This window comes from Centrocercus urophasianus, unplaced genomic scaffold, assembly GCF_019232065.1.
Source record: "Centrocercus urophasianus isolate 14NV4802_14NV808 unplaced genomic scaffold, USGS_Curo_1.0 seq_34, whole genome shotgun sequence".
Classification (NCBI taxonomy): Eukaryota; Metazoa; Chordata; class Aves; order Galliformes; family Phasianidae; genus Centrocercus; species Centrocercus urophasianus.
The window spans coordinates 3,139,043-3,153,933 of record NW_024884911.1 but is presented as its reverse complement, the minus strand read 5'-3'; the positions used below and the strand labels follow the sequence as shown (position 1 = coordinate 3,153,933).

At 46.9% G+C, this 14,891-nt stretch overlaps 1 protein-coding gene across 1 annotated transcript in view; it reads right to left on the bottom strand.

The window, feature by feature from the left end:
- COL27A1 (collagen type XXVII alpha 1 chain) overlaps window positions 1-14,891 on the bottom strand; it is a 126,098-nt gene that overhangs the window by 90,145 nt on the left and 21,062 nt on the right. The window contains exons 5-7 of the mRNA XM_042830756.1: window positions 8,344-8,397; window positions 4,649-4,702; window positions 3,079-3,132 (exon numbers count right to left, since the gene is read on the bottom strand). Coding sequence (XP_042686690.1) covers window positions 3,079-3,132; window positions 4,649-4,702; window positions 8,344-8,397 — 162 coding nt within the window. The remainder of the gene's footprint in view (window positions 1-3,078; window positions 3,133-4,648; window positions 4,703-8,343; window positions 8,398-14,891) is intronic.

Sequence of the window (14,891 nt, the reverse complement as noted above, 5' to 3'; positions counted from 1 at the left end):
AGAGGTGATTAGCTGGGCTACTAGAGAGACTAAAGCAAGGCAGAACATTAAACTTGAATCAAATGGAGAGAGAAAATCAACACAAAACAATCCTTGCACAAATACTACAGAAAAAAAAAAAAAAAACCCACCAGAACCAACAAACCCAAATGCTTTCACAGTGGGTTGCAATTGCTCTTTGCTGCTCTCCCCATCCCAGCCTGGAGCATCCTGCACACACTGGGAGCACCCCATGTCTGGAAGCTATGACCAGGCTCTGGCTTGGTCAGCTCTTGGCCTCCTGTTTCCCTCACCAGATGAACCCAGGGCTGTTTCTGCTCCCAACTCCACACCTCTGCTTAACTACTTTTTTATTCTTCCCCTGGGCTATTCTAGACCTGCAGCTTAAGCCTTTGCTGGCAGAGGTATGCAATGTTCTCAGCCATCCTGGCTACTACCCACTCCCCTTTGCATTCCTCCTCACTTGTTATTTCAGACATTTTGGCCTGGAAAAATGTCGATTCCCTTTTCACCCATTCTCCCCTGCTCGACCTCGCTGAGGATCACGGCTTCTCCTGATGGAGCTGCACTCCCCCAAGAAAGCACTGGTTAACCTGAGGACCATTGGGCTACTGGCTGTCCCTTCTCTGGACCTCCAAATGGCCTTTTCTCTGAGTGCTGTTTGCATGTTTTTGTCAGCAGCTCCTGGAGTAGGACCAGCAAGGTGGGATCTGCTGGAGATGGGAACCTGGCCCTTGAGATCCCACCTTGCTGATCTGCTCCCTGGATCTGGTATTCCCTCACTCTGAGCATCCCCTGAGCTCATGTCAGTTCCAAGCACTGCACTGCTCTCTCTGCAATGGCAAGTGAATTGCACTCTAGTTAGGTACGTACTCTACTGCTGTTGCATCATATTAAATACACTCCTTGCTATTTATAGTGCTCTGAATGTGTGGTTTTTTCACAGTATACTGCAGTTATTTTTGTCTCGGGTTAATTATAATGAGGAGAAAACAGAAAAGCTTGTATAAGCTGAAGTTGGCAGGAATGTGAAAGCATTTACCTGTTAATCCTCTTCAAATAGCACTAAAATGACAGGGCAGAGGGTATGAAAACAACAGCGTTTGCTCCTTTATCCAAACACTTCCTGATGATTACAGGGTGTTCGACACAAAGGACTGTGATTCAGAAAGGAAATTGCACTCCAGTGAAAGATGTGCTCATCTGTGATGATATTTATAATCCACGCTCTCCCAGCTATAAAGGGCCATCCTGCACTCCGATAGGAAATAAGGAGTGAAGAGGGCAGGGAATGAGATCTGCATGACAGGATGCGTTTGCAAGCACTGAGCACCTCCCAGCTCTGCCTTTAGTCCCCAGATGACCTCAGCAAAGCTTCTAAGAATCATAGAATCCTTACGGTCAGAAAAGACCTCTAAGACCACCAAGCCCAACCACCAGCCCATCATCCACCCCATTAGCCATACGCTCTCTCTCCCTGCTGCTGTCCCACACAGTCTGGCGCTTTGCTGCAGCCATGGGCTCTGTGCAGCCCTTGTGGCCGATGGCAACAATGCAGCATGATGCTGAGATGCATCTGCGTGGCAGATCAGACTCTCCAGCCCTACAAGGAGCAAAAGGTTTGCATCCAGAGGGCCGGCTCCGCGCTGCAAGTCCCACTGCCCAAAACCATCTGCCGCTTGGTTGTGACTCCAGCTCATCCTACTGAGACGTGTATTTTATGTAGTGAGAAAAGTGTTTTCTTTCTTCTGCCTCTTTGAAAGTTTCTACAGAGAGTTTTCAGATCAAAGCCCTCAGAACTGCCCTTCCATGCGGTGAGCGGGAGGGCCGTCCATTTCCAAGGCGTTCCTGCTTGCTGGTAGCCAAGTTGTGTTGCCTATTTTCAGCCAAACACCAGCATATTTTCACTGGGAGGATGCCAGCAGGGAATCCAGATAAAAAAAGATTTTTTCCAAACATTTCTCCAACAGCTGTAATTTTTTTCTTAATGCAGGATGCTAATAAAAGCCAGGTTACACCAAAACCACTGCCAGGCTAGAGCTACTGGGAGGTGTTTTTTTAAGCTGCACCAAAGGAAAAAATTCAGCATCCAACTTGCTCGTTACAGAGAGAAACAGAAGCATATCCCTGCCTCTGCCCTGTCCTGGGGGAGCCAAAATCAAATGTGAAGGCCGTGTGCTAGACTTAGGAATGTTGGTTCAATCTCCTATTCCGTCTCCACTTTTTCCCACCATGGGACCTTGCTCTCCTGACATTGTTTTGCTGATTGCAACCACAAGGTTTTGCTTTATGAGCTGTTATATCAGGAAAATGATACTCTTTGCACTGTGTTTATTAGAGTTTGTGACTGCAAAAGAACACTAATTAATCCCCATACTGCTCCTAGCTCCACACAGCACTCAAAGCACAAGAGAGAAGAAAACAACCCTAGCTTCTACTTCTTCCAATTTCATCCCAATATAAAGCATACAGTGAGCATGGAGAGGGAAGGTTTCTTTCAGCCTTCTACACACCTTCTTCCTCTCCCCAGAGTCTTAATGCATACATGAGTGGGTGTTTGTATGCAGCTAACTGGGCTATGGAACAGCAGCACAACTTCAACGGTTCATTTACCAATAGAGTACCCATTTACTGATGGAGCACTTGAACCAAGATGCTAGTTTTAACCATTCAGCTTTGCTATGTCAGCATCGGCTCCCTGGGGAGGGCAGTCACATCTGGTGAGCCCAACTATCAAACAACCTGCATAGCTTCTAGAAAACCAACCCAACCTACCAACACAGCCTGGAACTGGAAGGTCAACTCAAGCGTCCTTGATATAGAAGAGCTATGCTCTCACACTCAGTGTGTGGATTGCTGAGTGCTGCTATGTGGGTTTGTACACTTGAACACGTGCACATGCTCTGCTGCAACATAAAGGCAAGGATGGATGTCATGTTCCAACCCTGTGAGTGCTTTTCTAGGTGTAGGCATATTGCTGGTGATGCTAATGTTGAAACAACAGTGTGGTAGAGTTACAAGAGGACATTTTGAATTAAAAATCGTGATTTCGTTCACTAGTAAAGGACAAATGCTTACCTTTCTACCAGGTGGCCCAGGGAACCCAGTCAGACCAGGTAAGCCCACATCTCCCTGCACAAAACAAGACACTTGCATTAGTTTTCAGCAACATTTCCCTGTGCTTAATGTACTGTTACTGAAGTTATTTTGCCTACAGCAGTACCCAATTATTGGCATTTCTAATTGCAACTCTGCCTGGATAAGTGTATATTTGAACACCACCTCTATTAACTGGCTGATATAAATAATAGACCCAGCTAATCAATGACAGCTGCTGCTGGAGTCCAGTTTTCACCAACAGAACGAATGCTTAAAAAAATAAAAAAAAAGATCTCATTCAGTTACATGCTTCATTTGCCTTTAGTTGGGTGTTTAAATGGCCAAGGCAGGAAAGATGCAGCTTTCAAATGCAACTGGAACAACAGGTACCTCCTGCCAAACCCCGTGGCTGTGCTCCACACTGGCTCAGCCCACAGCTCAGTTCAGATGACTCTGATGGTGGAGTTACTTCACCTACAGAACATGAGCTGCACCTCTGTGGGCTGCTGGGGGGAGAGATATGTCAGTGACTTTCTGGAAAGTCCTTCCAAGCACTTCCCTTGGCAACCAATAATTATCTCTTCCAAAAGAATCTGGCGTACTGCAAATCTCACCTCCAGCTGATGTACCCAAACCATCACAGAAGTGAGAAGCTCTTTGGTGTGAGCATGCTAACATCCGATCCATTAGTTCAAGCCCGTTTGGGCCTCCTTTGATTAGAGTGAAAAAATCCTTCCAAGATTCCAGCATTGTGCCGTGCCTGCTTAGTGAAAACACTCTTGGAGTATCGAGCTTGAAAATTAGGCATCACTCCAAACTCCTGCTGGAAATTCCTTGTTTCTATTACTGCTAACAGGAACAAAGCCTTGTTAACATGAGCTAAAAGCAATCTGGATCTCTCCCCTTCTTGCAATGAGCATGCTTGCAAGAAAACAGTTCCAGATTGTGAGGGTGAATGGTTTCCATGTGATGCCATCGTGATACAGCCCCAGAGGTTTCCAAAGGCACCTCGTGCTGTTAAGTTAAACGTGTCGTTTCAGACTCAGCCATCTCAACGTTGTTGAGTGTCACCCTGAGCTCACAGCCCCACAGGGCACTGAGGCATCTGGTTTCAAACGGAGGGTCTGAGCTCTTCATGGCTGATGCTTTCTATTAACGGTGCATTTATAGCAAGGCTTATGATGAGAGGAAGAAAACCAGGCCTCTCGTCCTGGATGTGAATTACGAAGTATTGTGCAGCCACCACGGAAAGAACTAATTGAGGTAGATACTGTGAAGCCCTGATTGCCTTTCTATTCATTCTAGACCTCTCTGAGGCCTTATGGCCTCTGTAAAATTCACTCAGCTGTGAAACTGCAAAAATGGGGCTTGTCACTCATTGGAAAGAATTGGCAGAGCACATGGCCCTTAACTCAGCTAACCCGCTTTAGTGCTGAATCCAGAGTCCCAAGCCTACACGAGCAGCTGTGCTGCCCATGGCTGCAGCATGGACCCCCTCCACGTGTAGGCACAGGGCTTGAAGCACAACGTGACCTCAGTGCCACCTCACCTTTGGTCCTCTGCGAGCTTTTCCAGGCGACAGCCCAGGATCACCTTTCTGACCCTGAAATGAGAAACTTAAATTAATGACGTCACCCACAGACCCGACTCATAGATGTGGTCTTGCTTTCATCAAGCCCCCAGCTTAGACCCACCATTTGGTTTCACCTGTGTCTTCTTCCCATAGCTCAAATGCATTAAAGCCCTCAGGAATAGCTCTGTTTTGCCAGGGCTGGTTTTGACAAGTTAATACTGCTGCTAAAGCGCTGAGTTTTAAATAGTATTTGACAGTATTAAATTGACTAAAAAAGGATGTCTGGAAGAAGGCGATGTCAGGACTTTTGATACTTATTAGATCAGACAGCTGTGATTTCTTCCTTGCCTACAACTACCATCACAAAAATAATTACCAAGCTATTATTGTGGATAAACCATCCTTAACAACTTCCTAGCTGCTGTTGTTTTCTGTAACTGTGGGGAACAGATGAAACTGGAGAGAAAGTTACACTAATTAGACACCATCAGCAGCCAGAGCAATTGGGAGGCGTTCAGGCTGGCAGAGGAAGAGGCACACTTTATCTTAAGTGGCAGTATGCATTATTTTCCTGTTTAACAGCCGTGACAAGAGAAAGTACAACCAAAGGCTGATCTTCTGATAGGATTTCAGCAGCTTGTCAACAGCTAATTCCAGGAGAGTCCTTGGAAAATCCCAGGTTAAAGACTTAAAAGGTGGAAAGGTGGGAAAAGAGATAGAAGCAGGAAAAAGGGGATGAGATTTGCAGTATGCCAGATTCTTTTGGAAGAGATAAGTATTGGTTGCCAAGGGAAGTGCTTGGAAGGACTTGAAGGACTTGGACTTTACAGAAGAATATTATTATCTGCTAATTGGTGTTTCTCATTAGCAACATGAAGGTCTAGCTACGGCCAGCTGAGCAGCTTCTCCATGCAGCATCACTGCATCTGACACACCTTGCACCCCCCCTCCTCTTCTCCCACCATCCACCACAAGCTGTAAGGCTTGGGGAGTGAGACGGCTTGGCTATGGACTGTAGGGAGCGCTGCCAACTCAAGGCAGATGAATCTGTAGAGTTTCTGAATGAAGGCTGCCTGGTTTCCAAGCACTACATGAAGTCATGCAGACAATCTTGCTCTGCATGCAGCTGTTTTCAGGCAAGTCTCCCACCCTGAGCTGTCTGTGGGTGCTTGAGATCACAGCTAATCGCTTCAGCAAAATTACTGTAATGCTGCAGGTAGACATCCACCACCTCCACCAGCCTTCCCAAGGGCTCGGTGAGATGTCTCTCACATCGCTCCCTGGTGAGGTCCAGATCATGTTAGCTGTCTGTGCCTTGTGTTCTATGCTTTACACTGCTCTGATCCTCACACTGGTAGGGAGCTCAGCCACAGTGGGATCACACTTTCCTAAGATTAAATAACAAGAGTGCATCGGGGCCAGAGAGACAGATGGCTGATGTTGAGGGCTGAGGCTGAGGAATGCCCAGCTCCTCCTGTGCAGCAGCCACACGGTGACATTTACCCTAACCTCATCCATCAGCCCCTGCCTACAAGCCTTCCCATCCCAACCGACGGAGCACATTTCCTTGGAAAGGAAAATGCTTTCTTCTGTTTTTATCCGTATCTGGGAGAAGCCGACAGCTGTGAAATTTAAACACCTCCGCTTCGCAATCCCACTAATAGTATTTCAAGCATCAATGGCACTACAGCCAAACCATCCGCTAACAGGAAAATTCAACTTTGCCTACCGCAGTAACGAGGAAGATTCCTCTGGAGCAGCTAAGCAAAACACACTAACATCTGGGGCCAAAGGCTTCTGTATGAGAGGTACAAACCCAGTTGCTGTGATGCCTCTGGAAAACACAGCCTGCTGACGGGTCCCAGTCCTGATGCTGCTGGGCATCCTCAGTGTGGGATCACCTCCACTGTACTCATGCACTGTCTGACCTCATGAGTGCTCTGTTAATTCAGCTGATAAAAATTACGCCCCTGGGTTACTTCCTCAGTGACAATACTTGCTGTTAGTCATTGTTTCCAAGCTCTATCTATCTGGGAAAGTTCAGCTTCCTTTTTGAGCTGCTTGTTTTTTCCACGTGGTTAAGGGATGCTGAGGGCAGACGGAGCCCACTTGCAGGCACCCAGCAGTGGTTCTGCTTGGGGTTGCCCTTTCTACAGGCATAGGCCAGGCTTTGGCCATGGGCTGGGCATGCTAGGAGGATAGCAGGTCCCAGGTGCAGATTTGTGGACCCTGGTGAAGGGCATTTAAAATGTAAGGGCATGAAATACCTTGATTTTCTGTGAACTCCAGCTTCTGAGACTGGTATAGCAATGAATAAAGGGAAGGAGGGAAATCAAAGCTCTGGGAACCTTACAAAAAATACTTCATATGCAAAGGTCTTGCAATAACATCTTAGAAGGCTCTCATTGATAGAAGTGGAGTTACAGCTGGTTCTGTTACACCAGAGCTGCAGCTCTCCACTCCCATTGCAAGCCCAGTGCTTCATGTGACACAGCATCATGGAGAACAGCCTAATCCTGCAAACAGTGTCAGGGCAAAATTAAGTGGCATAGTGCAGACCAGTGGCCCCACATTTCTGCTGCAGACTGCTACAGCAATTCATCCACCAGAGGCTTTTAAGCAGCCAGCCAGGATGGGAGAAAAATACGTATAGAAATGTTTTATTTCTAACAAGAAGCCAGCTGAATACAGCTTTATGGCCATGTGATGATTTCTGAAATTGGGCTAACGTTTAAAAAAAAAAACACCCATAGCACAGAAAAGCATTTTGGCTGCACAGATTGGATCAGGCTGAATTTGCACGACTAGAAGTTAGGTAAAAAGGACTTTGATTTGACTTGTAAAACTCAGCAAGTGTGATCTGGAAGTCACCAGTGGAGAATAAATGCTGAGCACTGAAGATATAGAACTTTTACAGCCTCACTTTTCAGGCCATGCAGCTACACTGCAGAATTTAAAACAGCTGCTGTTCACCAGCAGGTCTCCAGTGCCTAATTTTTAATCGCGTAACGGCAGCGGGCCAAGTTTCCACAATCTTTTTCCCAGAGCATCAATAGTGCTCATAATATCCCTGCCTACTGATGAGATCATAAAAAGAAAGGATTCTCGCTTGCACCTACAGCTTGCTTGTGCAAACCTCTGCTAAGCACTGCCCTTCAAATCTCAATGACTTTTCGGCCCCAGAGGAGACCTCATGGGAGAGATGAGGACATGTAGGAGGCAGCCATGGGATCTGATGGGGAAGAGTTCCAGCTGCCCAGAAGCTCTGCAGAGGGAAGGGGAGGTGAGGGAGGAGGAAGCGAGAGGAGAAGTGGGTGCTGCTAAGCCCCTGCTGCTGATGGATGCTGTGAAATCCGTGAGAAATAGAGTGAAGAAATCAGGATGTGGTGGGATGAGTGGTTCCACTGCCCTCGTCCCTGCACAGCAGCTTGCTCCCTGCCGCAGGCATAGCTCAGGCAGGATCCTAATTAGGAAGCATTTGAAATTAGAGAGAGCTGAGAATCGAGGTGCACAGCAGGGTCTCCTGTAAGCACAGGAGAAGGCTTTGACTGTGTCCAAGCAGAGGGGAAGGGATAAATGCCTTCAGCTACTCTTTGTTCTGCTGAGAGCCCCACTGGGACCTATCAGAAACACAAAGGTAAAGTTCCTCGTGCCCATCAGTGCACACTTACTTTCAGGCCTGGGGGTCCAGGTGAACCAGGGTTTCCGTGGGGACCCGGAGGACCCTAAAAAACACAACAAACACAAAATGAAGTCAAGAGGGGTCAGTAATATTCATCAGCACCAGCTCCTGCCCACCCTTGGGGAAGGCAGCACTTATCTGTCAATGCAACATCCACAATGACCATGAGATGGTTCAGTGACACTAAATATCCCCCCATCCAGGCACAGAAATACCTTGGGGTCAGGGGAGGGGAAGCTGTGCAAGGAGCCCCAGACAGGGCAGGAGGTGAGCAAAGGGCAGTGCAAGTGGGTGGGGGTGGGGATGCTTTGTTGGGTAAAAATGAAAGAGGATGGAAGCAGTTACTAAAGGGAAATTTTAAATTGTGCATTATTTATTTAAGATGAACTCTTTTCCCCTACAAGGAAAAGAGATTTTTGTCTTTAGAGGGAGAAAGAATGGATGGCAGGACGGTAAAACAGGCGGAGTGGAGGCGAGACCCAATTTAAAAATAAATACCATTTAGATCGGTGTTTCTGCATAGCTCTTACAAGGCAATGACACCGTTAGGGCATCTACCTTAGACACATGCACCAGCATCTCCTTTTACATCACATTTTGAAAGCACTTTACATACTTTCCAACGGCTATTTAAGGAGTTATCTGGAACAAACGGCCAAGGATAGTTTATCCCAGGATTGTATATAGCACGAAAGTTCTGTTAACCTTTCAGGCAGAAGTAGTAATAATTCTAAGTCCTCTTGAACACGTTCCTGAGAGATGAAATAACCTGAAGACTTAATTCCAAGGGCTTCTGTTCTGCCAAGACTGTGTGTGAGCTTCACACCACCGTCAGGAGCCCAGTAATGTCCCTCCAGTTAGGAGGAGGATGGGCTGGGGGACAAAAAGCCGCTCATGCACTTTCTCAGTAAGCTCAACTCTTCCCAGTGGGCACTTCAGAGGATGTGGGGCCAAGGTCTCCAGGGTCTGATGTCCAAGGACGATCACTGCCATTAAACATGCAACTGGCACCCAAGTGCAGAGCTCTTGACCTCTTTTGGAAGAGTACCAGCGAGCTGATGTTTATTCAGTTTTATTTTTACTACACTCTAGTAGGAAATAATGGCTTTTTTTGTCTAGCTATTGTATCTTGTGGCACAGACAGCTGACGAGTGCTCAGTGCTGTTTCACAACCTGTGCAGCTCTGCTCTCCACAAGCTGTTCCATCAGAAGGCTGAGGCTCAGCTTTCCAAATGACATCGTTTACCCAAATACTTTCATTGTCCCTTTCTTAATTCCCTCCCAACTTTTCAGCCTGAAATTCCCCCGTACCTTTAAGCCTGGCTGTGAATTTTCAACAAAACTGAAGGAGTATCAAATGGTAATTTGAAAACCCATACAGGTGCTATAACCAAGTGGTCTCCAATAAATTCATTTTCCCACTAAAGTATGGCACTGTCTGTTGGTCGCATTGGGTGGGATGGAGGCTTCATGTACAAGCCTGCAGTAGCAAAAGCACTTGAACTCGATTCTTCCAGGTCCTAAATAAGGATGAAAATCAATACAAGTGGCAGAAACCAGAGCAGTAAAGTCTCTATAAAAGATGGGTTCCTAAAAAGCACTTATGCATAAGCAATAATCTGGGTAGCACTGAGCAGAGTTCATAAATTCTGACTGCTGTTAGATTTGAGGAGGGAATTCAGCTGTTATTCAAATTTGGAGTAGGGCAGCTTGGCTCATAGCCCACGTCAGTGCAGTTAGCTGAAATCTGTGCTTTGCCATTGCCTGGGGCAGGCTTAAAAGAGTTAGGCTGGAAGGAACGGCACGGTTTGGTGACTCCTAGCTGACAGGGAGAGTTTCCAGGAGGAAAGCTGGAATGTAGGGAGCTGGGCTGCCCACCAAGAGCTCCTGGTTAGGAGACTCGTTGTGCCTCCAGCCAAATTTGGTGCAGACTCTTCCAGACCTAAACCAAAGCACAACACAATCATAAGGCTTTAACCAAAAGTGGGCTGGTAAAGGGGAGAAGAGCAGAGAAAGAATCTGGTCCCATTACCCAGTGCTAAAACATGTGATTATGAGAAAACACGGGCTCTTGACATACAAGACAGAGGATTTACCGCTGAATTGAGTGAGACTCGTGGTGTGTAATCCGAGCAAAGGAAGAACAGAAACCCATCCTGCTCCCAGAGACCGATGTGGTCTCACGCTGGTGAAAAGCAGCCACATCCTGCTGATGAAGTTGACAGTGGGAAGTCCAGTCTGGCACACCAGTGGCTGCTGTAACCATGTCTGGGGATTGTGCTAGACATTTTAAACTGCTCTCTTAACTGCGGAGAGAAAAGGGCGTAGCCTGGCAGTAGTCCTAAAAATGGTAAAAATAACTGATCTCGATGTGTTCCAACACGGTTAGTCGTGAATCTACGCTTCCACCCACATTCTTGGCAGACGAGGAAGATGCAGTGTGGTACATTGAGTTGGGCTGGGGGACAGAAGGTGTGGGACAGCACCGCCTTGGGAGCTGTTAGCAGTACAGCATCGTGTAAGTGAGGCTCCCACATGAATCCACTTATCTATCTGCAAACCCCAATGACTCATCACGCACCCTAGATACACACACTTGTTCTATTAAACCCACTTTGACCTTCATTCCGCTTCTCCTATTGCACCCAGCAGAACTATCCATCTCCAGTCTGTGCTTCCTCTCCATGAAGAAGCAATTCAAGAATTACTTGCTTCATAGTTCTACAGTTAATCATTATATTTTTATCACGTTATCTCGGATTTAGTTCATTTTCTCACTCATGTCTAGAAATCATGATTCTCCTAAGAATGTTTATCATCATTTACAGTCATCTTTGAAGGTAGCCAGGCTGGACGAAGCTCTGAGCACCTGATGGAGCTGTGGGTGTCCCTACTGTTTGCAGAGAGGTGGACCAGACGACCTTTAAGGGTCCCTTCCAGCTCAAATGATTCTGTAATTCTAATACATCAGTTTTGTTTCTCTCTTCTGTACTCAGGATGGGACAACTTTGAGATCAGTCAATCAAAAAATCCCACAGCACATTTTACTATGTGCAATTGTGCCTCTCTTCTCATTCTTTTTGTCCCTCTTCTCATAGCTGAACCAACCCAGTCTAGAGACAAGCTAACTTGCATCTGAAATGATCCAAACCTCACACCAGAAATGCCACAGAAAATGTTATCCCAGAAAGCAGCAGCCCAAGGCTCAGCAACAGAGCAGCCAGAACAATCCCTGAATGTGTTCTCCAAGTGATAAGGGCTTCCCAAAGGTGACAGCTTTGTCATCTCCCTGGAATGTAATCCACATGAATGGCAGCCACTTGGGAGCGGCACTGCGCCGTGCAGCTCTGGGTGACGTGCCTGGAGATGGGACCCGGCTGACAGAAGTGCTTTTATGCACACTGCTTCACAGCCCCCCCAAATTAACAAAAGTGTAACTGTGCACAGCTGCCTTCACTGCCTCAGCATTCACAAGGGGGGAGATATCCTCAGAACTCCTGCTAAATGTGAGAAAGCTTCAGTCAGAGGAACGGCTGCTCATTCAGGACTCATTACGCCTTGGGCTTTCCCTTTTCTCTGACCTACAGATCCCTCTCTGACCTTTGGCTTGCTGAAAAACGAGCGAAATATTTGAGGTGAAACCAAACAGACTGTTTCTTTAAGCACTCCTTTTCAGAAATGGGAAAGTCTTCCTCGAGGAATGAGGGTACGGGGAACCCGAGCAGCTGGCTGACTCCTTGCTTCTTTCAGGGGGAAGCAGTGCATTTTGAAGGCAAGGGAGACTTTCTGCAAGCACAGACCAAATGTCACAGGGATGTGTCACACCGGGACCTTGCAATCTTTCAAGGTTCACAGGAGCATGGTAAGAGCATCCTGAAGCACATGAGAAATGCACATTTCTCCTGCAGCCATCTGACAGGTCAAACAAGAGCAATGGCAGCGTGTCAGGCTTTGTGGCTTCACTCCAAACTCTGCCTCCGGCCTGTTGGGTGGCCAGGGGTAAAACACACTCCTTGGGGAAAACGTGTCCCCAGCACCTGAGTTTGCTCACCTGTGTTAAATGGGAATATTGAGTTTGAGCAGACCTGGGGGTGTGTTCAGGTTGGATATTAGGAAGCACGGGATCCCTTACACGACAGTGAGAAATACCCAACTTTTATTTGGTAAATCCCTGTGTTCCTTATGGCTGCAGAGAAGGGCATGCGAATATTCTGTCTCCATGTGTATCTGATGCAGAGCGACTGGGTGTAGCATTCACTTCACTCTCCTAGAATAGGGGTAAACTTAAAAATCAAGGAAATGTCATTTTTTAGAAAACCTTAGAATCCATCTGGCTTCTACTCTGCATTGCATTTGAGCACTGTGTCCCACACCCTTTTTCAAACCTTTACAGACTGGCATTTGTTACTGCAAATCGGGGGCAATTGCTTACATAGAAGAGCAACTTTCTGGCTGTAAGGCGAGGCTAGAGATATTTATCTGCTGGAAACAAGGAGACAGACTCATGGGAGCAGTCAGCTTTCCTTACAAACCATCTCTGACCACAATCTCACCCTCAAAGCAAAAGCTGATCTGAGCTTTCATTTAACTCTGACCAACATGGGGGGAGAAAGGGAAATAAAACAGAGGGAATACAGAATTCAAAGGAGTGGAAATACTGTGCTACATCAGCAAGACAGCCACTTCATGGGCTTCACAGCTACAGAAGGTCATGAGTCAAATGCTGCAGCTAAAAAATAAACCAAGTTATTGTTCAAGCATTAATAACGTAGGAATTATGCAAGCTACAACAAGGACAATCATGTCAGCCATAAACTGCACTGGTGACAAGAAGAAACCCTTCTTTTCCTCCAGCATCCAGCACTGCAAAGCTGCATGCAATGCTCACCTCCCCTCAGCAGTCCATGCTTGGGGGACACCTTATGGGGCACCCCATGGGTTACCCTCAGGATGGTACAAGAACAAGTCTGCTTTACTGGAGGATCAAGTGAAGCAGAGGTAGAACATATCCTCAGCCATGCTGCACATTTATTTTGATGTGACTCATTCACAACAAAAGCAAAAGATGCAAGAATTCCCCTAAGCCTATCTTCGTTTCTGGCAGGTCCTCTTCCTTGCAGCTAAGTCCTTAAACCCTGAAGAACCACAAGAAAAAAAAAATACTAAAAACACGCTGCAAAGTCAAAACAACTCACGCACAGAGCAGTACTGTCTTCAGTGCTCCAGGCCAGACATTTACAGGGTGACCCTCTTGCCCCCTCCCAAAATTAGCACAGCCTCTATGCAGCAGCCTGAGCCAAGCCAGGCTCAGCTGTGTGAGCACTTCCTAACTGGGAACTCTTCCCTGAGCTGATTCTCAGCACCTCTGGCAGGGGCTGAACTCAGAGATCCTCTGTTGCTTATTGTCTTTCAAGGGATTGTCTTAAATATAGGATGGGGAGCAATGCCAAGTTGTGACATGGTTTTCCACAACGTTTTTTTTTTCTCCTAGGAAAACTGCAGTTTTGGCAGATAGTGGAATTCGGAGGTAGAGGTAAAAGTTGGTCATTCACACAGCTGGGCCTCCAGACGTGGAGCCTGGTTTGCACACCACAGGACTGCAAGAAGTAACACCAAACAGCAGCGTGGGGTTGGGGCTGGGGTAAGAACAGCCCTGCAGCCTTCACGGGGACCTGCTGATAAAGACAAAGTCCAGGCAATGTGCTGATGTGGTTTCTGCTTAGGTACTGGCACACAGAAGGCATCGCAGCTGCATAGCCAGTTGTATTTCACCAAAGAACATCTCTGATGTGGAACACATTATCTTGTCCATAAAACACAGCAGCCTAAAGCTCTCTGATGCCTTGGGGCCCAAATCTGTATTCAAGTCTACTGATATCCATCCCATGCTGCAGTGGGTCCTGTTACTATGACAGAAAGAAAGTTCATTTACCCCCCAGGACCATAACAAGTGTCCCCATGAGCACACAGCCTTCTCGCTCAGCCTCATGGCTGTTCCTTAAAGACTTTACACAGGATTGACTTTTAGCCAAATAGGTCTGAGCAAATCTCCCTCTGCTGCCAGGCCAGGATGCTGCCTGGATCACGGATCCAAGTATTCCAGAAGTACAGCCTTGTACTCCTATATCAGCTGATTCCCAACCCACATCAGCTCAGGGCTCAGGACCCAGGCTCCATAACTGTACCTTGTGGGACAGCACCTTGCAACCATGAAAATGGTGCCAGTGCTTAACTGTAGGAGTAGGGCATGCTGCCTACTGGAAACAAAATGAGGCAGGCAGAACTCATCCTTCTGACAGCCATTTTAAAATCTCCCCCAGCCTTTGCTGCTGTAAAATCATAGTTTGGAGAGGCTGCAGATCAACAAAAGTTGCCTTCCTGGAATCTGTAACAGGGAAGGAGAGAAAGGAGGAAGGGCAGACCCCACTGGTAGGTCTGAAAGCAATCACTGCCCAGCCACAGGACCACACAGTAGCCCTTGGAGCAGAAGGTCAGGTGGCAATAGGTACAGATGGAGAGAAATAGAAGTTCTTAAAG